The sequence below is a fragment of the Rhamphochromis longiceps genome, linkage group LG4 (assembly GCF_057381845.1).
Source record: "Rhamphochromis longiceps isolate RC_006_pf linkage group LG4, R_longiceps_female_GT1.1, whole genome shotgun sequence".
Lineage (NCBI taxonomy): Eukaryota > Metazoa > Chordata > Actinopteri > Cichliformes > Cichlidae > Rhamphochromis > Rhamphochromis longiceps.
In genome coordinates, this window is record NC_140560.1 from 36102884 (window position 1) to 36130363 (window position 27480).

The 27480-nt window shown below is 41.4% G+C and overlaps 2 protein-coding genes across 2 annotated transcripts; both read right to left on the bottom strand.

Moving 5' to 3' along the window:
- Positions 1 to 239: 239 nt before the first annotated feature.
- Positions 240 to 6217, bottom strand: LOC146672220 (5-hydroxytryptamine receptor 3A-like). Its single transcript, XM_085404751.1, has 8 exons — positions 6061 to 6217; positions 5866 to 5910; positions 5588 to 5697; positions 2298 to 2470; positions 2073 to 2218; positions 1776 to 1986; positions 1532 to 1681; positions 240 to 1300 (listed from the first exon to the last, which is right to left on the bottom strand). The coding sequence occupies exons 1-8, from the start codon at positions 6070 to 6072 to the stop codon at positions 1038 to 1040; spliced, it is 1110 nt and encodes a 369-aa protein (XP_085260877.1). The 5' UTR covers positions 6073 to 6217; the 3' UTR covers positions 240 to 1037.
- An 11317-nt stretch (positions 6218 to 17534) lies between these two features.
- LOC146672221 (5-hydroxytryptamine receptor 3A-like) lies at positions 17535 to 26592 on the bottom strand. The gene is made up of 8 exons (XM_085404753.1): positions 26436 to 26592; positions 26085 to 26129; positions 25799 to 25908; positions 19724 to 19896; positions 19477 to 19631; positions 19179 to 19389; positions 18795 to 18953; positions 17535 to 18532 (listed from the first exon to the last, which is right to left on the bottom strand). The coding sequence occupies exons 1-8, from the start codon at positions 26508 to 26510 to the stop codon at positions 18270 to 18272; spliced, it is 1191 nt and encodes a 396-aa protein (XP_085260879.1). The 5' UTR covers positions 26511 to 26592; the 3' UTR covers positions 17535 to 18269.
- Between the last annotated feature and the right edge of the window lie 888 nt (positions 26593 to 27480).

The window sequence follows — 27480 nt, forward strand, 5'->3', positions numbered from 1 at the left end:
CTCAAGCATTTAAAATACAATAATAATGCATTTAAATATCATAATAATAACACTTTGGTTAATGACGGCTTCCTTCCAAAACGTTGCAGTTCAGTCAGTGGAAAGGTTTAGGCTGTAAATATCCTCTTACTGCTTCATGTCACACAAACATTCTGCATGACTAAGAAAAGGTTTCGGGCACTTTCAAGCAAACTTAACAAAATTAAAAAGTAATACGGCTTGGGAACCTTGACTTTTAATCAAGAAGCTTTATTTAAAATTTGCAGAAGTTAACAACAACAGTTATAAATGCAAATCAATAATCAATCAATAGTTAAATCAGTCTGTCTCTAAATAATCTATTCTTGATTCTGTGAGGTCTCATTAAGAAGAATCATTAAGCGCTGTCCTCCTGCACTGCCGTCCCAGCCGGGCTAGTTTCCATCTGAGTTGTGCTTTTATTGTATTTCTATTAACGACTTTCATGCACTAGAGACAAAGTAGCTTTAGCTTTAGCCGCGTCTTTACTGGAAACGATGTTTTGATTACCAATTACATGGAGTGGGGTGACTTTGACGTGATGAGACCCATGACACATGGGAGTTTTATAGTGACTGAGATAAAATCCCCTAAATGGGAGGTCACTTGGATCGATGTGTGTAAACTACACTTATTACATTAGATTAAAAAACAAACAAAACCTTACTAAAACCTACAATCATATAGTACAGGGTGGGCCATTTATATGGATACACCGTAATAACATGGGAATGGTTGGTGATATTAAAGTCCTGTTTGTGGCACATTAGTATATGTGAGGGGGCGAACTCCTCAAGATGGGCGGTGACCATGGTGGCTGTTTAGAAGTCGGCCATCTTGGATACAACTTTTGTTTTTTCAATAGGAAGAGGGCCATGTGACACATCAAACTTCTTGGTAATGTCACAAGAAAAACAATGGTGTGCTTGGCTTCAACGTAACTGCTACACCGTATAAGCATGCACTGGCAGATTATACACACACCGTGTAGGCTTGTAGGCAGGTGCAACAAATCTAAATCAAATAACCTTTGCAATCCACACTAAGTACATGAACGCCAGAAACAAAGCACAAGTACTAAAATATAAAACAAAGAACACATAATCTGTGATTTCAGCCAGTCTCCTGTAGCACCCATGCTTTTTATTCTCTTTGTACTGTCTTCCTGCTTCCCCTCGAACTGCCCTCACTTCATCCAGGATTAGTTTCAGCAGGTCACAGTACTCAGGAAGGTAACACCTGTCTTCTTTTACCTGGCCTGTCTCTTCGGCTTCAGCAGACTCTGAGTGGGAAATGAAAGAGATCATTTATTGAGCAAGCTGCAACAACGTTTCTGGTCTGGTTGACTTTTGCTGTTTTCAGTGAAAAAGCTTAAAAACACCACCATACTCCAGTGACGCACAAAAAACAAAAACAAAACAGAGATAACAAACAGAAGGAAAAGAGACAAACTGACTCCTCCTTATTGATCTCTGTGTTAGTTTCTTTGCAAAGAAAATCTACAAACACATACCTGTGACATCGCCCGTTTGCAGCTGAATATCCTCATGGGCCTCATGGGCCTTCTTACCACAATAACAATCGAGATCGATTAAGAAGGTCACCAGCATGGCCTCCAGGACACTAATCCCCACCAGGGCGAAAACTCCAGCACAGTATGTGGCTAGAAGGTGCAGAGAAATTGCTTGTCGGTGTACTGTTACTAAAATCCCTCTACCTCATTAAAATCTCGATCTTAGATCTACGAGGCTGCTCACCGATCATTGGCAGGCTCTTTTCTGTGGAGGGCAACATGTCCTGAAGAATCAGCAGTAAGACGGAGATGGACAGGAGTATCGTCACTTTGAAGCTCAGCTTTTCACCTCTGGCCTCACTAATGAAGAATGATGCCAAATCCAGGATAAGGAAAAAGAAAAGCGGCACGATAAGATTTATGACATACAGCATTGGCTTCCTCTCCATTGTGACCTGTAAAACAGGCAGATTCATCAGACCTGGACATGAGATAAAAAGCTGTCCACAAAAAAAAACCCATCACAAAAATATTTTCTTACCATGTATCTAAGTCTGTTTCTGGCTTTCGATCCATTAAAAGTTATCAAGCTTTTGAGTTCCCACTCTCCCATTGTAACCATGGCCTCTGCTGAGACTTTATTCAGCACGTTGTCACTGTTGAATGTTCCTAATTTTATCGTTTTCTCTATGGAGACAATAAAAAAAGGAATAAATTGTTACATCAATTGCTCTGGAGGTAATCTGACTCAATTTACAATATTTACCATTCGAGCTCATTGTTGAAAATGTGATGTTGCAGGATTGCGTATCAAAAGGAAACATCATGAGATCCAGACTGCAGGTGTAGGTCAGCCGCTGGCGTCCACTCGTGTACATCCAACCACTGGAATTCACGGTGACCAGAAGACTCTCCTGAATGCTCCCGGTATCGGAAACACTGAGGGGACAACAGCAGACGCAGGAGGAGAGTCAGAAATTAACTTTATTTTTCACTCTCACTGTTATAATTTCAAGTTTTGCACTGAGTGTGTAATAAAGTTGTGTATTCATCTCCTGAGAACACCTCTATAAATGGTTTGGTAGCTCCCTGTACACTTCAGGGTTGAACAAAAAAAAATTGCATAAAAATATGAAGAACTAAAGCATGATTTTTTTAACACAATCCCTTCATTTCAAAGTAAATTAATGGATTCTGCTGGAAAGTAATTGGACAAATTAAATAACTGAAAATAAAATATTCATTTCCAATAGTTGGTTGAAAGCTTTGCTGGCAATTATAGCCTGAAGTCTTGAACTCATGGACATCACCAAATGCTGGCTTTCCCCCTTTTTAATGCTCTGCCAGGCCTTTACTAGGGGTGGGGGAAAAAAATCGATGCTGTGTAGCATCGTGATATTTTGTTTGGTAATAATGTATCGATACAGGGACAGCAGAAATCGATATTTTGTTACAAAAAAGGTTTTTGTGCTCTGACTTCAGAGCATGTTGATCCTTTTTCTGAGCAAGAATCCTGACACTGTCAAATGTGTTTAACTTTTTTTGGCAGCAATAAACATGACAGCTTACTTATTTTAATTTAAGACATGTTTTATTTTGATTAAGTTTAAAACTTTTTTATTTAATGTAAAATTATGTTTTGTTTTAATTTACTTTCAAATTCTTCAGTTGCTGAAGGGGCTGCATAGTTTTCATAAATAGCTATAATTGTACCAGATGGTTGCATTCAGTTAAGTTGGACTAGACTGTAATACAAACCGTTCAGTTTGTCAACAATAAAACTGAAATGAGAGAAAGACTGAGTGTGAGACTTTGATATTAGATAAAATGAATATTGATAAAGTTTACCTTTATGTACAGAATCTGAATATCGCAAAATATTTTTAAAAATTGCAATAGTATCGTATTGTGCGTTAAGTATTGTGATAATATCGTATCGTGGGATGTATGGTGATTCCCACCTCTAGCCTTCAGTTGCTGTTTAAGTTGTTGGCCTTTCTTTAGTCTTTAGTCTTCAACATCTGAACTGCTCAGTTGGGTTAAGATCAGGTGACTGACTTGGCCATTCAAGAATATATCACTTCTTTGCTTTAATAAACTCCTGGCTTGCTTTGGCTGTATGTTTTGGGTCATTGTCCATCTGTCGTATGAAACACCGCCCAATCAATCTGACTGCATCTAGCTGGATTTGAGCAGAATTCATTCTGCTGCTTCTGTCCTGTGTCATATTAACAATAAACACTAGTGTCCCTGTCCCACTGGCAGCCATGTACACCCAAGCCATCACACTGCCTCCATCGTGGTTTACACATGATGTAGCATGCTTTGGATCATGAGCTGTTCTGCGCCTTCTCCATACTTCTTTCCTGCCATCATTCTGGTGGAGGTTGATCTTGGTTTCATATTTCTAAAGAAAGTTTAGTTTTAAAGAACTCTGCTGACTTTTTCAGATGTTTTCTGTCAAAGTCCAATCCTGCCTTTCTATTCTTGAGGCTTATGAGTGGCTTGCACCTTGCACTGAACCCTCTGTATTTACTTTCATGCACTCTTCTCTTTATGGTAGATTTGGATATCAATAAGCCCTCCTCCTGATGAGTGGTGTTCACTTGCTTGGCTGTTGTGAGTGGGTTTCTCTTCACCATAGAAATGATTCTGTGATCATCCACCACTGTGGTCTTCTGTGGACGCCCAGGTCTTCACCAGTGCTTTCTTTCTTTCTCACAATGTACCAAACTGTAGATTAATAATAATATTTTAGCAATTTCTTGGATGGGTTTTTCTGTCTTCGCAGCTTAAGTATGGCTTGTTTCACCTGCACGGAGAGTTCATTTGACTGCACGTCGTCTGTTCACAGCAAAATCTTACAAATGCAAGCACCACACCTCAAATCAAGCCCAGGCTTTTTGTCTCCTTATTTGATAAGGACATAACGTAGGAACTACCCACACCTGCCCATAAAAAAGCCTTTGAGTCAACCGTCCAATTACCTTTGGTCAATTTAAAAAATTGGTGGCACATATTAAGGAACTGAAACTCCTAAACCCTCCATTCAATTTGAATGTGCATATCCTCAAATGAAGCTGAGTCTATACATTATGTTATAATTGGAATATGTTTCAGTAAACAGGTAAAAACAAACTTTCGTCAGTGTCCAAATATATATGGACCTAACTGTACATCTGAGAAGAATTCTGGGATACTCCCTCCTTGCAGTCCTTATCATTGTCACTCCGGCAGCAGCTCACATCAGGGGACAGTGTTCCTGAATTTATGGATGCTGGATTGTGCCTTTGATACTCATTAGTTTCTGCCACGCTTTTTTCTTTTTGTTGGACTGTGCATTGTGAAAAGTTTTGACATCTGTGGCATGTCCTGTTTACTTCTCTATGGCCAGTTCGATATCTGATGGCTGGTAGGGCATGCATAATGGCAGCTTAAATCTGCTGAACTGGCTTTTGAGGATCTTTCTTTATCTTTTGGAGGTATTTGGTTTTGCTGACCATCTTCTGTCTTTCTCATGCTTCCTGTTGGCCTATGGGACACTCAGGTAGTTGTAGGTGTTCTGTATGTTTGCTGTTGCAACTTCTCCAACCCAAACATACAGATGTCCTCGCTGCAGAGCCTAGTGAGGTGGATCCGTGAGTAAATGTTTTGCTCACTCCTGGAGTTCAGTTTGATGTCATTCATGTACTAAAGGTATTACTCCAATAAAAAATCTATAATTTATATCCACTTGTTGTGATGGCCTGGGTGAGACCTGTGCAGGGTCTCAACCCCCAATTTTCAATTAACAAAATATCTTTGCAAATGTTCTGCGGACAAATGTTTCCTAGATGTCTGAACCCAGCTGTAGTCTAGATAAGTTATGTCTACAGTGTTGTGTGTATATTTCACACTTGGACCAAAATTGAAGTTTCCGTATTGTTAATCAGGTATTCAAGCTAATGTAAGTCAGACTTTTTCCTGGGCAGCTTGCTTTCCTTGTAGGAATTACCCCAGAATAAAACTGTATAAAAGCCCAAGTTATTTTGCACTTGTGTAATGAACAGTACTTACTCCTCATTGATTCTCACATCGGGGATCCACAGAAGTGATTTTGGAAGGGTTATCTCTTCTATCCCACAAAAGTCTGAAGAATTCCAAGTAAGGAACTCATTTGTCCAAGACTAGGAAAAGTAAAAGCTTGGATTTAAAGATAATTCTGACTTAACACGAACTGTGTGAGAGTTAAAAGAGCCAAGAATGTCACTAAAGTTGATATATTTACTGATAACAGACAATGGTTTTTCAAACAGTAAACTAAAAATGACGACACTGCCAGTCCACATTCTTACCATGTAGAGCCAGATGTGAGTTGCGATAGTTTGAGACTTCTCCTCCTGCAGACAATCAGCAACACCAACATCAGTATTCACACTTTTCAGCTTGATTAAAATGCTGAACTCAGATGAATTATTATTATTATATATATTAGGGGTGCAACGATACACAAAATTCACGGTTGGGTTCAGTTCGATACTTTGGCTTACCATCAGGGTCATGCTTCACATGAAGACCAAAATAGTTCCAAACGCCAGATCTGAATGAGGGTGGGGGAGGTTCAATTTCGGGTAGCGTTGAGGCAGTTGCCATGTTGCAACTAGCATAGCTTCCGTCTCGCTAGCTTGCGCTGCTCAGTGGATCTGCGCTCAACAGTGCAGCCTAGGCGGAGTAGTCGAACGCAGATCCACTGAGCTCTCAACACAGACAGCATAAGATAAGTTGATCAAATAAATTAAAAATATTGTATTGTTCAATACATATGCATACCGAACCGAAAGCACTGTAGCACTGTATCGAACGGGTTAATATCGATACACGTATTGTTGCACCCCTAATAGATAGATAGATAGATAGATAGATAGATAGATAGTTAGTTAGTTTCTGGCGTCATTTATTCTTTTAACAAATTTCTCTAAAAATATGGGAATGAGGCAGCACAGAGGGAACTAACCAAATGCCACTGTTAGAGCCAATCTGTAGAGAAATATTTTTGATACTGTTTCAGTTATTGTTACATGTTTAATTTTGTATGATATGTTGTTAGAGAATAAATGCTGCGTGTTTAATTTGTGTCGGGTAAGAAAACATTACAGCGCATGTGTTGTAGCAGGTTAGAGTGAGCCAGGACGGCAATGGAAGTGTGCGCTGTAGCAGCAAATAGTTTTTTGACCGTGACATCTTTTGTTTGTATGTACGAGTCAGAAATAAATCTGAACAGCTCACATTAAGAAGTGGAAGAATTATTTTTTCGAAGCTTGGGACAGAAATTCGCCACTACATAAAAGTCAAAAAACTATTTGGGTAACGGAGGAATGTTTTCCGCGGTGGAGCCACCGACTGAGACATAGAAAAGTCACCGGATCGTCGGCATAAGGACGCCTACATACAACAACACGGCGAACAGCTAAGTAAAAAGTGTTTTGTCAGATGCATCTTACCTGTGGAAGTAGCATAAAGGAGTTTGTGCAGTACACCACCCGACAGCTGTGCCGAAGAAAATCATTACGGCTTAGCGGTGTTATATGATTACAATGGCGGACGACATTAATGACAGTGTGGGTGTAGTTACGCGTGATGGCAGCCAGAGGGCGATGACAGACAAAGGTCTGGAGTTCAAACTGCATCAGCTCACAAAGGTGAGAAGAGGCAAATTAGGACAAGTGACAGCACAAGAAGATGAAACTGAGCGACTTTTGAGCCATGAAATTCTGCCGGCTGTAAATGATGTGAGAGAGGCACTGAAAGTTTACAAGAAGTTGTATGAAGAGTTTCAAGAATGCAATTATGCAGTGTTGCTGTGTATTAAAGATGAGGAGGAAAAGGAGGCTGACCAACAACTTTGGTTTCAGCCAATGTCAGAACGATGTTTGCAGTTCATTAATAGAGTTAATACATGGATTGAAATACAAACATGTGATCAAGAGATAACTCCCATGGACAGTGCATCCAGAGTGTCAAAAACATCTAGAGTGTCAAACACGTCTAAAGTATCCAACACGTCAAGGGTGTCGACAGCATCGTCGGAGCGCGTCAAGGAAGAAGCTAACAGAGCAGCTCTGATGGCACGAGCAGCGTCTCTGAAAGAAAAACAGGCTCTAGAGTTAAAAGAAGCAGAAATTAAAGCTGCAAAGGAAAGACTGGAAATTGAAACAGCCATTGCAGTGTCTACTGCCAAAGTGAAAGTGTATGAGGAATGTGAAGGGGTTAAGTCTCAAGTGAGTGAAACCAGACTTACGGTAATGCCACGTCGTGACCTCCTGAAGATGAATAACGAAAATGGTCATGGCAACGTAAAACACACACCAGGGAAGCCAACAGAGATAGAGAGGTCTGCCTCTTGGAGGAATCCTGGTGATCCAAGTACTGCAGCAGGGGCCATGCCTAAGACACATAGAACTCCACTGCAGGGGCCGAGCCAACGCCAAGATGGTGTCTCACTTCAGGAGACCAGACCAAGTGAGCTTTATCAAGTTATGCAGAAACAGGCAGATATCACAGAGATGCTTGTAAAGAACCAACAGCTGGCTCGGTTACCACAAAGGGATGTGCCAGTGTTCCACGGAGATCCTTTGGAATACAGGTCGTTTATGAGGGCATTCATGCACGCTATTGACACCAGAGCTGATAGCAATTCAGACAAGCTATATTTTCTGGAGCAGTATACTCGAGGCGAGCCTCGTGATCTTGTGAGGAGTTGTCAGCATATGCCTGAACATCGGGGGTATGAAAGGGCTTTGCAGCTGCTTCAAGATAAATATGGAAATGAGTTACAGATTGCTGGCACGCTAATTGAGAAGGCATCGAAGTGGCCACGAATTAAGGCTGAAGATGGAAAGGCGTTGAGCGCATTCTCTGTATTCCTGGTGAGCTGTCGTAATGCTATGGAGGATGTGGACTATATGGAAGAGATGGACAACCCTGCAACTATGAGGGTCATCATTTCCAAGTTGCCATTTAAAATAAGAGAGCGCTGGAGAGTCCATGCATATGATATCCAGGAGCGGCGCTGCAACAGAGCAAGATTCACAGAGCTGGTGGCCTTCGTTGAACGCCAAGCAAAGATCATGTCCGACCCACTCTTTGGCGATCTTGAAACAGCAGTGTCAGACAAGGTTATAAAAAAGCCACAGCAAGGAAATAAGTTGAAGAAAGACATTAGACATGGGAGCAGCTTTGCTATCAAGGTTAACCAAGGTTCAGAAATGGACAAAAGAAGCAGAGTGAGTAAGAACCAGAGTGACCTTTCACTCAACTGCGCCTTCACAAGACCTTGCATGTTCTGTGGGAAACTTCATACACTGCAAGAGTGTTACAAGATTAGAGAGGAGACTCATAAGGATAGAGTGGACTACTTGAAGAAAAACGGACTTTGCTTTGGATGCCTGCTAAAGGGTCACATGAGCAGAGATTGCAAAAAGAAGATGGTGTGCGAGGTTTGTTCACTCAAGCATCCAAGTTTGTTGCACTTCTCAAGTTATGAGGAAGAGAAGCCTCCCGATGAGGTCAATATGGGTAGCACTGCTAAAGGCCCAGCAGGGTTGTCTGAAGAAAAGGAGACAAGTGCCTGTACTGGGGCTGGAGGCAGCTGCGTGCTTGCCATTGTACCTGTAAGGGTGAAGTCCTGCAAGAGTGACAAGGCTGTGGAGGTTTACGCTTTCATTGACCCAGGTAGCTCTGCATCGTTCTGCACCAAAGCCTTGGCAAGGCAGCTGAAGGTGCAAGGCAGACGAACCGAGCTAACGTTGAGGACCATTAATTCCAAAAGTCGAGAGGAGAGTTATGTGCTCACAGAATTGGAAGTCAGCAGTCTGGCAGACAACAACTTTATCGCACTGTCAAAGGTCTTCACACAGAAAAGTATTCCTGTTTCCAGAGAGAACATCCCACTCCAGAAAGAGGTTGACAAGTGGCCGTACCTACGCGAAGTGAGGTTGCCTCATATTGAGGCTGAAGTGGAGCTTCTCATTGGAACTAAAGAATACACCATATTGGAGCCATGGAAGGTGATCCCAAGTGAGGACAATGGTCCATATGCCGTAAAGACAGCACTTGGATGGATTCTGAATGGACCACTCAGAGAAACGGATACTGCAGCCAATGATGTACAACCATGTGCTATTGTGAACAGAATAGCCATCGACAACGTGGAACAACTGCTTGTACGACAGTATAACCACGACTTTCCAGAGCGTCACTGTGATGATAAAGCAGGAATGTCTCAAGAGGACCACCACTTTATGGAGTCTGTGTCAAGCTCTACTCGTCTCACTGATGGACACTATTCCATAAGTCTTCCTACGAAGAAGTCGTGCGTTCAGATGCCGAACAATCGAAGTGCAGTGTTACAGCGTGCACTGAGCCTTCAGCGCAAGCTGAAGAGGAATCCTGCACTCCATGAAGAATACACTGCCTTCATGAGTGACATGTTGAGCAAGGGATATGCCGTTGAGGTTCCAACAACACAGTTAAACCGCAAGGATGGAAAACAGTGGTATATTCCCCACCATGGGGTATACCATCCACAAAAAAAGAAGCTGAGGGTGGTCTTTGACTGCGCTGCCAGCTACCAAGGAGTTTCACTGAATAGTGAACTTCTACAAGGGCCAGATTTAACAAACTCATTGATCGGAGTGCTGACACGGTTCAGGCAAGAGTCTATAGCCTTTACAGCAGATATTGAAGCAATGTACCATCAGGTGTGTGTCCCGGATGACGATGCTGACCTGCAGCGCTTTCTGTGGTGGCCAGCAGGGGACCTCAATCGAGACATTGCTGAGTACAGGATGATGGTGCATATCTTCGGTGCGACTTCTTCTCCCAGTTGTGCCAACTATGCACTGCGAAGAACAGCAGAGGAGAACCGCAGCAAATCATCACCTGAAGCTGTAAGCACAGTTCTGGAAAATTTTTATGTTGACGACTGCTTGAAGTCTGTTGCCACGGAAACTCAAGGTATGGAGTTATACACAGACCTCACTGAATTGTGTTCTGGTGGAGGATTTCACCTAACGAAATGGACAAGCAACAGTCGTGCCTTGCTCTCATTCATCCCTGAGCATGAGAGAGCCAAAGATGTCAGAGACCTGAACTTGAACCATGACCTGCTGCCTATGGAACGTGCTTTAGGAGTTCTATGGTGCCCTGAGTCTGACGCATTCAAGTTCAGGATTAACATCAAAGAAAGACCTGTGACGAGACGTGGAATACTTTCCGTCACCAGCTCCATCTACGACCCACTGGGATTCCTTTCCCCAGGAACTCTCCCCGCAAAAGTGATCTTGCAGCAGTTATGCAGGGAGGGTCTTGCTTGGGATGATGAGATCCCAGAACAGCTCAGTCATAAGTGGAACAAGTGGTTACAAGAGCTGTGCCAGCTGTCAGAGGTAACCGTACCCAGGTGTGTGAGACCATTGGACTTCGGTCCTGTCGCAACAGCACAGCTCCACCATTTTTCTGATGGGAGCGAAAGTGGATATGGAACAGCATCATACTTGAGGATGACCAGCAATGACGGACGGGTTCACTGTACGTTAATGATGGGAAAATCCCGTGTGGCGCCCCTGAAGCAAACCACTATTCCACGAATAGAGTTGACTGCAGCTATGGTTGCTGCAAAGACAGACAAAATGTTAAGAACGGAGCTTCAGATGAATCTTCTTGAATCTACATTCTGGACTGACAGCACAACTGTGTTGAAGTATATTGAAAATGAAAACCTTCGCTTCAAGACATTCGTGGCCAATCGCGTTGCGGTCATTAGAGAGCTAACAAATCCCCAGCAGTGGAGGTACGTTGGTACAGCAATCAATCCAGCTGATTGTGCATCCAGAGGGCTTGCACCATCTAAGCTCGTGAAGAATCTAAGCTGGTTCCACGGCCCAGCTTTCCTGAAAACCCCAGAAAGACAGTGGCCAGAAAGACCTGACAAGGAAAGGATTGATAAAGATGACAGCGAAGTGAGGCATGCAACCATGGTACATCTCACAAATGCAGCTGAGAATGTTCACACGTTGAACAAGCTGATCAATCACTATTCCAGCTGGCATCGAGTGAAGAGAGCTGTGGCATGGATGATCAAACTCAAAGACTTACTGCTACGACGATGTGAAAAAAGGAAAGAGACGTACGTTAAACAGAAAGAACAAGACAACGAATCAATGCAGACAACACTTACCCTGAAAGATTTGGTGCAAGCTGAGACAGAGATCATCAAGTTCTGTCAAAGTCAACAATTCCAAGAAGAGATCACCATGTTAAAGAAAGGCAAGTGTGTGACAAAGACTAGTCACTTGAGGAAACTTGATCCCGTGATGCAGGACGGAGTTTTGAGAGTTGGTGGTCGCCTCGCAGCTGCTGGGATGCCAGAACATGTGAAGCACCCAGTCATTATCCCAAAGGACTCACATATCACCACACTGATCTTGCAGGATATACATGAGAAGATTGGGCACTGTGGAAGACTGTATATGCTTTCACAGCTGCGACAGAAGTATTGGATTCCATCCGCTAACTCAGAAGTGAGGAAGTTTCTGTCAAGGTGCGTAATCTGCAGGAAAACTAGAGGCAAACCACTGGAACAGAAGATGGCAGATTTGCCAGAGGATAGGCTTCTACCTGATGAACCCCCCTTTTCTAATGTTGGGGTGGATTACTTTGGACCGTTTAATGTGAAGCATGGCCGCAGCACAGTAAAAAGGTATGGTGTGGTGTTTACCTGCCTTACAACAAGAGCAGTGCACATTGAAATCGCGCACACTTTGGACACTGATTCATGTCTGAACGCCATCAGACGCTTTGTGTGTAGAAGAGGTCAGGTATCTGTCATGCGTTCAGATAATGGCACCAACCTAGTTGCTGCTGAACGGGAGTTACGCGAAGCCATTCAAGAGTGGAATCAGTCAAAGATTCTAGATTGTCTCATGCAAAAGGGAATCCAGTGGGTATTTAACCCACCCGCTGGTTCTCACTTTGGAGGGATATGGGAAAGGCAGATCAGAACCGTGAGGAAGGTCCTGAGGTCTATACTGAAGGAACAGTTGGTCAATGATGAAGGTTTACTGACACTAATGTGTGAAGTGGAGTCAGTACTAAATGACAGACCGCTGACTACAGTAACAGATGATCCAACAGACCTGGAACCACTAACGCCTAACCACTTGCTACTAATGAAGAAAAAGCCGGGTTTGCCTCCTGGACTTTTCAGAAAGGAAGACTCATACTCCCGCCGCCGTTGGAAGCAAGTGCAATATCTTGCTGACTTGTTTTGGAAGAGGTGGGTGCGCGAGTATTTGCCTATGCTTCAAGAGCGTCAAAAGTGGACTCAGGTCAGAAGAAATGTAACTGTGGGGGACATTGTAATGGTGGTCGACGAGTCAGCGCCAAGAAGCTCGTGGATGTTGGGGAGAGTTCTTCGTGTCATTCCAGATGCTAAGGGTCTGGTGCGGCGTGTGATCATCAAGACAAAGACTAACACCTTAGAAAGACCCATTGACAAGCTATGCTTGATCTGTGAGAATGTCATGTAACTTGGAATGAGAAAATACAGTATATGTTCTGATCGGTTACAGGTTTTGTGAAAGATAATTTGAATGACCATGTGTGATACAGGAAGTGTTAATGTTATTTGGCTCTTTTGTAAGTGTTCGCTAATTGTCAGTCTTCACGCCCTCCAATTAGGGGGCTGGAAATGTTAGAGCCAATCTGTAGAGAAATATTTTTGATACTGTTTCAGTTATTGTTACATGTTTAATTTTGTATGATATGTTGTTAGAGAATAAATGCTGCGTGTTTAATTTGTGTCGGGTAAGAAAACATTACAGCGCATGTGTTGTAGCAGGTTAGAGTGAGCCAGGACGGCAATGGAAGTGTGCGCTGTAGCAGCAAATAGTTTTTTGACCGTGACATCTTTTGTTTGTATGTACGAGTCAGAAATAAATCTGAACAGCTCACATTAAGAAGTGGAAGAATTATTTTTTCGAAGCTTGGGACAGAAATTCGCCACTACAGCCACAACAACAAATACCTGAACCAATCTACTATGAGGACTAAGAGGCTCATAACAACTTATGGAAATCAACAGAAAACAGAGACTTCAATGGAAATATACATGAAACCAACATTCAAAAGGCCCAAGGCTTGAGGTTACAGTACTCAATTTTAAATTCTTTCTGGTAATAATAATAATATAAACACATACGAGATATAATCAAGAGACAACCCAGACAAAGAACCCTGGGTAGGTCATAGTCATAACAAAAAGAAGACACCAAATATAAATAACATTAACAAGTATTGACAACTTAGGTGTTGTGATGGACATTAGATGAGAAGAGAGCTGAAGATCTAGCTATAAAGACTGTTGAACCTCCACGCCTGGAAGTCTATATTTACAGAGCCGTAGTAGAAGATATTTCCCCTAAAACCTTTGAAGGACCAGGCCATAATTCCTTTTATGATGTGCATCTTTCCCTTGAAATGTTTTCAGACAAATCTGAGTTGGTTGGATAAAGTTTTACTTGTTTTTCAAATTTGATAAAGCGCAGTCCCTTGGATTTATTTTTGTGTAAACATAGCTTTTAAATAAAGGTAACAGATTCATGAATATAATTCGATGTAAATGTGCAGAAATCTGTGCAAAAAAAGGAGTATGGAGACACTTACCACTTCTAAAATACCCAACAGAAACATGTCGAGCTGAACGAGTGTGGAGTTGGTCCAGCTTTTCACTGGTCTCATGATTTGCAGAACAGTATTTGATTCAGTCATGTTTAAGTAGTTCAGCAGATCATAGTATGAACAGTCTGAAGTCTGACTGGTGGAAAACCCTGCTGGCAAAAAAACACAAAATCGTAACTTACAGGCAAAATGTAAGACATCAGAAACTCATCCAACTAAAGTTCAGAAAAATAATTAAAATGTTCAAATCAAGGTCAAATTTAAAAACTCACCAATTAAAGAAAGAAAAGTTAGAGTCCTCAGAGCAGTCATGGCTGTCTGCCTTCAGTCCCAGTAAACGCTTTTAAACTGCACAGCTGCTTACATAGAACAGAGTCATACAATAGTGTGAAGGAGAAATTAATATATGTAAAAAATGAACTGTCAAGTATACTAAAATCCTTCTATTTGTTCCTGTGTGCTATTGAAAGGGAAATAATACTAATCACCTCTGCATTCATGTCATTGGCTGGCAGCTGAGTCAAAAAGTCAACATGTAAGTATTAAACCAGGAGAGAGTAGACAGGTTTTCAGTGAGCAAACTCTTCGCAGTGCCCGTAAATATTTAATGATAATTCAGTTTTACTTTGAAAAGTGACGCTCTAAGTCACTGATTATGAATTTATATTTTCAGGTATAATACAGAATGTAATTACCAGAGGTTTTATGCAATTATGTGTGAAATCTTCAGAAAGTTTAAGCACTGTTCAGAATGTAAAATTCAGCTATTCTTTAATTAACTCAGTTACTTGCAAAATACTTCAAAGACAACAGATCAAATACTGAAAGTGAGAAATAAAATGTTTGAACAATGGTAAAATATTCTTAATTTTGGCTGTGTATGGTTCGACAGTAGATTATACATTTAACACAGTTCAAGAGTTTAAAAAACATTTATAACCGTTGATAAATTATAGCCATTTTTATGTATGACTACAACCTGTTTAAAATTCAATCCATGATCTACTTGGTGAGCCTGAGGATTAATCCATGTACAGTGGAAGCCTGGCTTACGAAGACCCCATTTAACAAAAAATTCAAGTTACGAAGGCACTTAACAGCAATATTTCTGCCCATGATACGGCAAAATGCCCGTGTAACGAAATAGATAAAATAGAAAATTTTTAAAAATTAAATTAAATTCCATAATGTTATATACATGTACACGTATGTATGTATGCTTTCTTCAACCTCCGCCACCTCCTCCTCCGCCAAGAACTTCGTCTTCAGCCAGCTCAAAAGGCGATGGAAAAAGGTGCTTCGACTTACGAAAATTTTGACTTACCAAAGACCTTCTGGAACGAATAATTTCGTAAGTCGGGGTTCCACTGTAATTTATTAATCGTGATTGATGTTATGCCTGCAGTTGCCAGAAGGGGGAGCTCTGGCCTCCCTCCCAATAAAGCGGCGGAAAGAGAAGCATTGTGTCTGAGCATCGTTCTTCGTTTGTCTCCTTTTAGGTTTAAAATAAGGTTGGGCGATATGTAATTAAAGTTATAGTAAATTTTCCAACCGACAATCGTCAGTCCAATAAATGACGATAGGCGGTATATTTGTGCAGGTGACTTTTTGATGGGCGGAGCCATGTAACCCTGCACATTTAGAATTTATACGTTTTGTTTGGAGGGAATATTTTAACTTCGTTTCTTGTTTGTTTCGATCTATCTATCTATCTATCTATCTATCTATCTATCTATCTATCTACTTTTTGGATTATTCATTCATTTATTTATTTATTTGACATGTACCAAATCGCACAAAAGACTTAACATTGAGTCTGAGATTTTTTTTAACATTTGACGGAAGAGACATTTTGATTTTTAACTTAGTTTTTGTTTAATTTTGTGTTTGTTGTTTGGTTGAGTGTGTAAGACAGATAAACTCTGTAACGGCCTGTAAACATGGTTATAGTGGAAAAAAGAAGCCAGTTTTTCTTTGTTTCCATACCCACCATTATAGGTCTTTTTTTATTAAAATAAAATGGTTTTGTTTTTTCTGAACATAGCCTACTGTTCGAGTAAATGAATCGCTGCATTTGGGCGCACCATGAGGGTGCATTTGCTTGCAGCTGGAAGAAGACACCGTTAAAAGAGCGCAATTATTTTTTCCGTTGGCTGGTTCTCTTAGTTTCAGACAAAATGATTAGGAAACTTATTCATAGAAAAATAAATAAATAACTCTTGTAAAAACAATCGGTAAAAGGCTAAGCCTATTGTCAATAGTCAATATAGTCATCCAAATGCCCAACCTTAGTATTAAATGAGCATTTCTGCTTTTGAACTGTAGAAATATATATGTTGAGATGTGCTGACTGCATTTGCAAATGTACCAATAGGATACTAGAATGTTTAGATGATTTACGTTTCCCTGTAATGTTAGGACACTGTTAAGCTTAGCGCTCTGTTGCTGGCTAGCATGGAGCACCATCCTGCCAGAGTGTGTATAAGACATACAGTATCATGTGCATTTTGATAAATGCCTATTAATATTTTTATATGAATGCTTTGTTTATTTTCAGTACTTTTAACTTTAACGATCTATTATGCTTATTGATTTATTAACCATTTTTGTAAATTCTCTGTGATTTTACATCAACTGTGACAGCTGAGTTACAGTTCTTACCAGTTGCTCCACTTTGTTATAATACAACTTGCTATCAACTACTCTCTGAGCTGTGATGAAGCAGCGTAAGTTGGAAACAGAGAGTAAAATTCTACATCTTGAAACATGGCAACACCAATGAGCACAACTTTTACTTTGAAGGCAAATATTCTGTTTCCAGTTTGCATCAGCCTTTTTTTTTTTTTTTACAAGTTCTGCTGAAGCACAGCAAATAGTTACCAATCATTTGCAGCATGTCAGCGTCTTCATTGGAAACTACAGGCAATCTCTTCATTCTGCTAGCCACCAAAACAATCACATGAATGGTTGGATAAGTTGTAACCATGCAAACTACATGCAACTTGATTGTATCAAGTAACGATCACAAACATCCAAGAAACCCTTACCAACTTGTTTGGGAATAGCAACCACTGGTCGCAAGATAGTTGCCAACTTGTCTCTAGACTTATGTGACTGAAGTTGAAAATAGAACAGTTTTGAGTTACTGGATACTTTTATTATACAGCAAGAAAAAAATACAACGACCTTATTCATCCCACAAGTTGGGAAATTCATGTGTTACAGCAACCAAAACATTAATTAACCCAAGACAAAAAGCTTGAACAATATATAATAGGTCAAATAAATAGAATCTCACCAAACGTCCGCAAGGTAAGAATTACACAGAAGAGTCATTACTGCTCCTGCATTCCTGTTGCGGAGACCCATCCTCTAAGCTGTTGACCCTGGTCAGGAGTCTTCAACTGGACATAACCTGACACATGTTGAGATTTTTTTGATTCTGCTCACAGGTAGCTGACGAATGTGTCTTCAGAGAAACCATTCCTCAGAGGATTTTGGTCCATATTGACATACAGTTGCACATCTATGATATGAGTCTCCCATTCCTATACATGCCAAAGGTGCTCTATTGGACTGAAAGTGACTGTTGAAAATATTTGAGTACACCAAATTCATTTCCATCTCCAAAAACCCCAAATTGAGACTGTTTGAGGTTTGTGACAAAACGTGTTTTCCTGCTGAGTGTAGCCATCAGAGGTTAAGAGGCCCGTTTGGACCATTCTCTGTAAACCCTGGAGATAGATGAGACTCAGACAATACCCTTTGGCAACAAGAAACCTGAATTAGTTTTGTATTTTATAATTAGTCTTTGTTCTTATTTTGTTTTCACTTTCTTTTCAATGACCTTCCAGAGTGGGTTTCCTCAAGTTTTGAAAAAGACGTGCAGTAGTTATTAACATGTTTCATCCTGCACTGCATGCATTTACTAACATTGCGTAGGTGATGTTTCACAACTAAAACATCTATTTTCATGCACTGATGGATTATACACACAACACGAAATCTACTCAAATTTCAATCAGATCATTTGTGGAATCCACTTTAAATATCCCAACACCACAAAAATTGTGGAAGCAATCAAATATAAAACAAAGAACACACGATCTATGATTGCAGCCAGTCTCCTGTAGCTTTCTTGCTTTCCATTGACTTCGTCCTGTCTTCCAGTTTTGTCTTGAACTGCCTTCACTTCATCAAGGATTAACTTCAGAAGGTCACAGTCACTGGGTAGGTCACTTCTTTTCGGTTTCCCCTCACCCTTTTTTAAAGTTTCAGCAGAATCTGTGCAGGAAATAAAGACAATAGCCAATATAATAATCAGTTACTATAATACTAATAATATGAATATGATGCTTGTCAATTATTCCCAGTTGATTATTCCATGTCAGGGGAAAAAGCTTCGGATTGTCAACAAATTTCTATGTACATGGCCAGCGCCAGACAGCAGATGAACAAAAAGTGGTTCATAGAGACCAAACTTAAAGTCAAATCATGGGGACTAATGGTCTGTAATTTCATTTCCATATCTCAAAAAAGAGGTTACCTTCCATGGGTTCCAGCTGAACATCAGTCTTGGCATTTTCACAGTTTTCAGCCTTCTTATAAAAACAACTAAAACCTTCAAAGTCCATTAAAAACATCACCAGCATGGTCTCCAGGACACTTACAGCCACCATTGTAAAGATGACCATGCAATAAATGGCTAGAAGTGAGATGCAGAGAGATTATGTGTCAGTGCTATTTTACAAAAGTCTGCCACAAAGAAAGATAAGAAATAAGATGATCTTTATTGTCACTGTTGCACAAACAATGAAAAATAGTTTAGCAGATCTTTGGTTTAGCAGCACAGATAGAGCAACAATATAAATTTGTGGAAAAAATATATATACAACATAGTGCAAGTAAAATGTCTTATCTGAATCCTCACATATGATTGGCATGTCTTTTTCAGTGGACGGCAATATGTCCGCAAGAAGCAGCAGTAAGACAGAGATGGACAGAAGTATTGTCACTTTGAAGCTCAGCTTTTCCACTTTGGACTCACTAATGAAGAATGAAGCCAAATCCATGATCAGGAAATAGAAGAGGGGTATGATGAAATCTATCACATAAAGCATGGGCTTCCTCAACATCGACACCTGTAAAAACAGAGTCATTAGAGACAAAGAGATATGGGCATCTGTGAAAGAGCTATTACTGAAATGTCATCCCAGATATTGTCTTACTCTGAAAGAAACGTAGCTTTTATTTTCAATGGTTTGGTTAGTTGAGTATATGTCGATGTGTTTGAGTTCCCACTGTCCCCTTGTAAGCATGACTGTATCAGAGACTTGAGTAAGGAATCTTTCGTCGCTGATCGTTCCAAATGTTATAGAGTCCACTATGAAGACAATAACAAATGACTCCAAATCATTTGCTCTGACAAAAAAGAGCAAGTGAACCAATTATTACAGTTAATCTGGTGTATTTTACCATCAGAGTTCAGAGATGAAAATGAGATGTAACACGTTTGCAAATCAAAGGGGAACGCGAAGAGATTTAAACGGCACGCAAAGGTCAGCCGCTGCTGAAAGTCTGCCTTCACTGAACCGTTGGAATACACAGTGACCAGTGGACTCATCCGCATGCTCCCATCATCAGAAACACTGCAGAGAGAAGAGGAAACGCATCAGTCATCTGCCAGTAAAGTAATTAAGGGGTTGGTTATTCATCATCAAAGCTTGCCTACAGCTGGCTGTTTCAGTTTCTTTACTTTAACCTTAAAAAAATCCCTGCAGCCTGACAGCTCAGAGGAAGTGCAGCAATCTCCTTTCATTTCAGACTAATACTTGCTGTATCGCAGTTCACAACAACAAACTCTCATTCTGTACAATGAATTTGTATTATTTTACATGAACATTCAATTCAGTTAAATTCAATTTTATTCATGTAGCGCCAAATCACAAAAACAGTTGCCTCAAGCTTCTTTGTTTGGGAAGGATAAACTCCCTTTTAACAGGCCTGTGGTACTTAGCCAACTAATAGAGATAGGTTGATAATGTTTAAGATTGAAGCATTAATTAATGGCAGGACTTCTTTGAGTTGTCTTGTAGCAATGAGGTCTAAAAGACACGTTGATGGTTTGGAGGAAGCATTTACTGAAGATCAATTGGAGAAAATGAATATCAGTGGTACTGAAAGTAGCCATACGCATCATTGCGTCTGTGAATTGGTAATGAGTAATCTTTTTTCTAATGGTTCAAATTTTGCTTGTCATTACTAGTTAATGTTAAAGGAATGGTTTTTGTCAGCCTGGTTAAAGTGCTAAAGAGATACCTAGGGTTCTTCTTATTTTCTTCAATCAGTGATGAATAGTAAGATGTTCTAGCTTCTTTTTAGACAAGCAAACAGGCTAAATGATGATCTAAATTAGGGGGACGCCATTTCCTCTCCAGTTTACGAGTTATTTGCTTCAAGGTCTACAGGCTGCTGAAAGCTCGGAATGTTGCCTTCAGAGATGGAGACAAGGCAAGCCTGAGGACAGCTAGGGCCAACCTTTCCCGTGGCATCAGAGAGGCTAAGAGACAGTACTCCAGGAAAATATCTCATCACTTCAAAGACAGCAGAGACTCACGGAGCCTGTGGCGGGGCATTCAGACCATCACAGATTACAAGCCCCCACCACAGACCTGTGATAGCACTATCCCCCTGCTGAACGAGCTGAACACTTTCTTTGCTCGCTTTGAAGTCCAAAACAGCACCACTGCACAGAAGACCCCACCCCCTCCTGGTGACCAGGTGATGACTCTGTCACCGGACAGCGTGAGGAGATCCCTCAGCAGGATCAATGCACGTAAAGCTCCGGGTCCTGACAACATTCCTGGTCGTGTACTGAGAGACTGTGCAGTGGAACTCACTGATGTCTTCACAGACATCTTCAACATATCACTCATCCAGGCTGTTGTCCCCACATGTTTTAAAGCCACCACAATCATTCCGGTTCCAAAAAAGTCATCTCCCTCCTACCGTCCTGTTGCACTTACTCCCATCCTGATGAAGTGCTTCGAACGACTAGTCATGCAACACATCAAGACTGTCCTGCCCCCCTCCCTGGATCCCTTCCAGTTTGCGTATCGGCCCAACCGCTCAACCGATGATGCCATCTCCACTGCACTCCACTCAGCACTCACACACCTGGACAAAAAAGACTCATATGTTCGAATGCTGTTCATAGATTTCAGTTCAGCATTCAACACTATAATCCCCCAACAGCTCACTCAAAAACTGGTCCAGCTGGGGCTCAACACCTCACTGTGCAACTGGCTGTTGGATTTCCTCACCGGAAGACCTCAAGCAGTACGGGTCGGCAGTAATACATCCAGAACCATCATTTTAAACACGGGGGCCCCGCAGGGATGTGTGCTGAGCCCCCTCCTCTTCACTCTGCTGACCCATGACTGCACTCCATCATATAGCTCCAACCTCTTCATCAAGTTTGCGGATGACACAACGGTGGTGGGTCTCATTAGCAACAGGGATGAGACCGACTACAGAAGTGAGGTGAGACGCCTGGCCACGTGGTGTGCTGACAACAATCTCTCTCTGAATGTGGAGAAGACGAAGGAGATTGTTGTGGACTTCAGGAGAATGCACACCCAACATGCTCCTCTGACCATTGACGGAGCGTCTGTGGAGAGAGTGAGCAGCACCAAGTTCTTGGGTGTGCACATCACAGAGGATCTCTCCTGGACGTACAACACCACAGCACTGGCCAAGAAATCACAGCAGCGTCTCTTCTTTCTCCGCAAACTAAGAAGAGCAGGAGCACCAGCCCCCATCATGTACACTTTCTACAGAGGCACCATCGAGAGCATCCTGTCGAGCTGCATCACTGTGTGGTTTGGAGCCTGCAATGCGTCCTGTCATAGAACCCTCCAACGCATAGTGAGAGCTGCAGAGAGGATCATTGGTGTCTCTCTCCCCTCCCTCCAGGACATTTACAGCACCCGTCTCACTAAAAAAGCCCTTTGCATAGCGGCTGATCCCACGCACCCAATGCAAAGCTTCTTCAAGCTGCTGCCGTCGGGGAGGAGACTGCGGAGTCTCCAGGCCAGGACCAGCAGGCTGAAGGACAGCTTCATCCATCAGGCTGTCAGGAAGCTTAACTCCCTCCCGATTCTGCCCCCTCTCCCCTCTCTCCTCCACGGTCTCACTGAACTCTGTCACACACACACAAACACACACACACACTCTCTGACTCACTCACTGGCCTGCACCAGTTACCAGTCACTTTGTGGAGCATTGGACTGCCATTACCTCATAAGACTTTGTTGTTACACTTTCTCTTACCGTACATTACTAAATCTCCATTTGCACTATTTGCCTATTTGCACTACTCTGCCTGGTTTACACTCAATGTCACTTACCCATTATATTGTATATTGTATAGCTTTCTTGTTATATGTAAAATTGTATTTATTTAAATTTTTACTTTTTAATTATTTTACTTGCATTTTTAATCACTTTTATATTTAAATATATTTAAATGTTCATTTGCTATTTATCTAGGGATTGAGAGTAACGCAATTTCTATTCTCTGTATGTCCTGTACATGTGGCAGAATCGACAAATAAAGTTGACTTTGACTTTGACTTTGACGGTGCACATATGAGAGTTACCAGAGAGTCACGTACTTCAGATTTTCAGATTTTCAGAAGAGTTACAGTATCTAGAGCTGTACGCAGTGAAGAAGTGTGACGTCTTCCAGAGAATCGATTATACGCCAGAAAAATGTGAGTTCCATTCTTCTTCTGTCACCTTTCTTGGGTAGATTCTGGAAGGGGGACAGATAAAGACCGATCCAGCGCAGATTCAAGCTGTGAGCGAATCGCCCACTCCCACGTCACAAAAACACCTTCAATGATTCCTGGGCTTTGCCAATTTCTGATGACTTTTTATTCAGAATTACAGCCAGGTAACCACACCCCTCACTCACCTAGCCTCCACCAAGTTCCATTTGTCTGGTCCCCTGAAGTCGAAGCAGCCTTTGTTAGACTGAAACAACTGTTCACTTCTGCACATATTTTGTTCCACCCTAACACCACAGAACTATTCACCGTAGAAGCAGATGCCTCCAATTCTGGAGTCGGGGCCATACTCTTGTAACGTTCAAGGCCCCAAGTTAAACTGCAGCCCTGTAGCACCTTCTTGCATCATCACATCTCATGCCAAGCAGAATTATGATGTAGGTGACTGGGAACTGTTAGCAATTAAGCTAGCTCTAGAAGAATGCCGTCACCTGCTAGAAGGAGATGGGCAACTGTTTACCATTTGGACTGATCACAAAAACGTAACTTAACTAAGAACTGCTAAAAGACTTCACACCCACCAAGCTTGTTGGTCTCTGTTTTTGGGTACTTTAATTTCTCAATTTGATTTCATCCAGGTTCCAGGAATTTCAAGCCTGACGCCTTGTTGCTACAGTTCACCTCCAACGCTGATGAACCTGAGCCTGCAAATATGTTACCTGCCACCTGCAAGGTGGGCGCCATCACCTGGGACACTGACAACACCAAAGTTCTTCTGTCACCCCACAGTAAGTAGGACTATCTCTTTACTTCTGGAAGTAAACTCTAGAAAACGATGTCAAGGATTATGTAGCTGTCTGTTCCACTTGTGCACAAAGCAATAATAGCACCAAATTACCATCAGATTTACTCCAACCGCTAATCACCCCTCACAGATCCTGGTCACACATAGTACTAGACCTTGTCACTGGCCTACCCATCTTCTCCGGGAAAACCGTAAGCCTCAGCCTCGGGTACCACCCTAAACCCAATGAGCAAATCAAAAGGCCCAACCAGGAGCTGGAGTCGGCCCTCTGCTGAGTCACAGCGAGAAACCCTGCTACCTGGTCTTTGCAACTTCCTTGTATACAGTACGCTCCTAATTAGCTTACCTTGTCTGCAACTGGTCGCTACCTTTTGAAGCCTCCCTAGGTTACCAACCACCCGTTCCAGGAACCCAAGACTGATCTCGCCGTTCCATCCGTCAAACACCACCTACATCTCTGTCGGTGCATACAGACCCAGATTTAGGAGGTGCTACTCAATAAGCACAAATAACCTTGTTAAAATCTTATTGCTGCTTCTGTGTGTGTCTCCATTCACTGGCTTCTGGGCCCTATTGACAAAACCAGTGTTTTTGCACCAACAAACTGATTCACAATGAGATGAAAACTTGCCATATCTCGCCATGGTGTGAAAATATAAAAATTAAGGAAACTGAAGAAATCGAGAACAAAATTGAACAGTAACTGAAAATCATGTTCTCAGGCAAAAGGAAAATAATCCAGCAGATGGATGCATTTGGACCATCATCTAATCCAGCTAAACCAGTTCACTTCAGCCTCAGTGGTGAGTGCTTGTTTCCCTGAGTGCTTGCTTCCTAAAGAACGGTTGTTTAGGAAGGGAAATTGGGAGGAAAGGCTGAAGTGTGGCAAATTACTCAAGAACTAGACTGAAAATCAGCAGCAACAGGTCTAATGCACTAAATCTATATTGGACATTTTTGGTTAATTTCTTTATCGAGGAGGTCAGTGAGTACAACACTGCCATCTGTAAAACACGATGGAGGCTCTGTCATGTTTGGGGCTGCATTTCAGCCAGTGGTGTTAAAGATCTTAAAACTGATGGAATTATAAAAACAGAAAAGCACTGTTAGATTTTTAAACGCTGTGCAGTACCGTGTGAAAAGCGTCTGGCAACAGCTTAGTTTTTCAGCATGACAACGATCTCAAACACACTCCCAATTCAGTAAAAGCATACCTGGATAGAAAGACACAATTAAACTCTACCAACCATTGACTGGCCTCCTCAGAGCTTGGACCTCAACATTATTGAAGCAGTGTGGGATTCTCTTAAAAGAGAACAGGACAAAAGAAAGAAACATCCAAGGAAGAGCCGTAAGTGTCCTTCAAGAAGCCTGGAGAACTACTCCTGAAGACTATTTAAAGAAATTACAATAAAAATCGGTCATATCAAATAGTGTCTTCCAAGCTTGTTAGAATGATGTGAACTCCGTATAATCTTGTATACTACATTTCCGTGTATGTTTGCACGTTACTGTCATGGTCCTGAGTCTGTGACCCAGTGTTTTGTGTTGTTTATTATTAATAGTCTTTGCTTTTGTGCTATTTAGAGTTCTTAGTCTCTTGGTTTCTCTGTCTTCCATGTTTGCTCTGTTTTACTTTGACAGTCTGCGTCCCATGTTTATGTTTCTAGTTTTGCTTCCCTTGTCTCGTCCTGCCTAATCACTCCCAGCTGTGCTCTCCTCCTGTGCCTCATTCCCCTCGTTATCCCTCAGTGTGTTCTTTTTGAGTTTACTTTTCGTCTCTGCAAGTTTGCATTTGGGTCCTCTCCTGCCTGCACACAGCAAGTTTGTGACAGTTTAAATCACTGCACCCATTTCCCTAGCAAAATATGGCTCAAGACTTTTGCATAGTCCTGTACCCTTTTATATAAAATCCCTGCAAACAAAATCTACATTTCTGCAATGAGCTATACTTACTCTTCAACAATGATTACATCAGGGAACCACAACATTGATGTCATAATGGACAGCTTTTCTATCCCACAAAACTCTGAAGGGTTCCAAGTCAGGAATTCATTTGTCCAACTCTGGAAAGAATGAAAAGCTGAGTTTTAAAAAGTGCCAGAAAAAATATGAATAATAGAAATAATGAATAAATCACGAGCCTACAGAGCTGGTGTTTATGTAACTGCTGACTGAACAATGCTGACAAATGGACCAAAGTGATCATCTTGGTTTTTGAATGTGCCACACAGATTCTTACCATGTGGACCCTGATTTCATTTGTGAAAGTTTGAGACTTCTCATTCTGGAAACAGTAAACAGCAAAGAGATAAGTTATCGAGGGAATTTCCAAGGAACTGTGTTGTTCTCTCAAAAGGATCAGTATTTATTAATCCACATAGTCAGGGGTGTATTTCTTTATCCTCTAAGGTTCTGATGCTCTAAAACAATAATGCATCCAAAAAATGTTGTGCTGTGTAAAAGATGAACCAAAATTATTTGCAAATCATCACAAGTGTGGTTGAAGATCAGACACATCCTAAGGTATAATGTTTGAAATGCTTTTCTGCTTTTGTTCAGTCCATGCAAGAAGGACGATAAGGATGCTTACCGATTCTAAAATGCCCAACAAAAACAAGTCCACCTGAACAAAGGTGCTTCTGGTCCAGTTTTTCACTGGCCGCATGGTTTCCAGAGCAACATTTGATGAGGTCAGGTTCAAGTAGTCCAGTAGATTATAGTATGAGCACTCTGAAGTCAGACTGCAGGAAAACCCTGCTGGGAAGATGAAACATGTAGACAAGAAAAACAAGTGGCCTGAAACTTCAGATCCTACACAACTACAGAGAGAACGTCTCTTTAACAAATCAAAGTCTAATGTAAAAACTCACCAATTACAGAGATAAAAGCCAGAGTCTGTAGAGCAGCCATGGCCTTTTGCTCTCACCTCAGTCTGGGTAAACCCTTTTAAACTGTAGAGTCTTACACAAAACAAAGCAATACAAAATTGTGCATGAGACCTTTGCATTGTCTATTATAAACAAACTCCTATTTGTCCCTCTGTGTGATTGAACATGATACCAATCACCTGTACATTACTATTGTTGAGCTACAAATGAAGCACAAAGTCAACATAAGAAGATCTCATTATCACATCAAGTCTAAATGGAAAGGTTTCCCACTTCCACTTGACGTAACAGTGAATGATCCCACAAAGTATTTGGCCTCTAGTCAAATAGAAGCTTCACATGTGGCTATAAATCACTGTAATTAAAAATGCTGAAATGCGCACCAGAGGATTTTCAACGGTCGGGAAATTCAGGAGCCAATTCTGACCCTCCCATTTGAAAAGTCACAGCGGAAACTAAGACTCATCGGGCCAGGCAGCATATTTCCAATCTTCTGTTGTTCAGTTTTAAACAGCTGAGTGGTTATTTGAGTTGCTGTTTCCTTGCTATCAGCTTGAAGCAGTCCATCCATTCCCCCCTCACTTGTGACATCAATAAGATACCTTTTCCCAGAGAACTGATGCTCACTGGACATTTTCTCTTGTTTGGAACATTCTCCTCCTGACTATATCCACATGGCTAAATGCACTGAGTGGCTGCCATGTGATAGGTTAAGTTAATGATTGTATTCACGAGCTGTTAAAGTTG

Coding starts and splice junctions, on each gene's coding strand:
- LOC146672221 (XM_085404753.1), bottom strand. CDS start 26,510: ATGCGGCCAGTGAAAAACTGGACCAGAAGCACCTTTGTTCAGGTGGAC. Junction 25,909..26,084: donor ATGAAATCAGGGTCCACATG/GTAAGAATCTGT, acceptor CATTCTTTCCAG/AGTTGGACAAATGAATTCCT. Junction 18,954..19,178: donor AAAAGACATGCCAATCATAT/GTGAGGATTCAG, acceptor TCTCACTTCTAG/CCATTTATTGCATGGTCATC.
- LOC146672220 (XM_085404751.1), bottom strand. Junction 1,682..1,775: donor AAAGAGCCTGCCAATGATCG/GTGAGCAGCCTC, acceptor TGCACCTTCTAG/CCACATACTGTGCTGGAGTT. Junction 1,301..1,531: donor GCAAACGGGCGATGTCACAG/GTATGTGTTTGT, acceptor TTTCCCACTCAG/AGTCTGCTGAAGCCGAAGAG.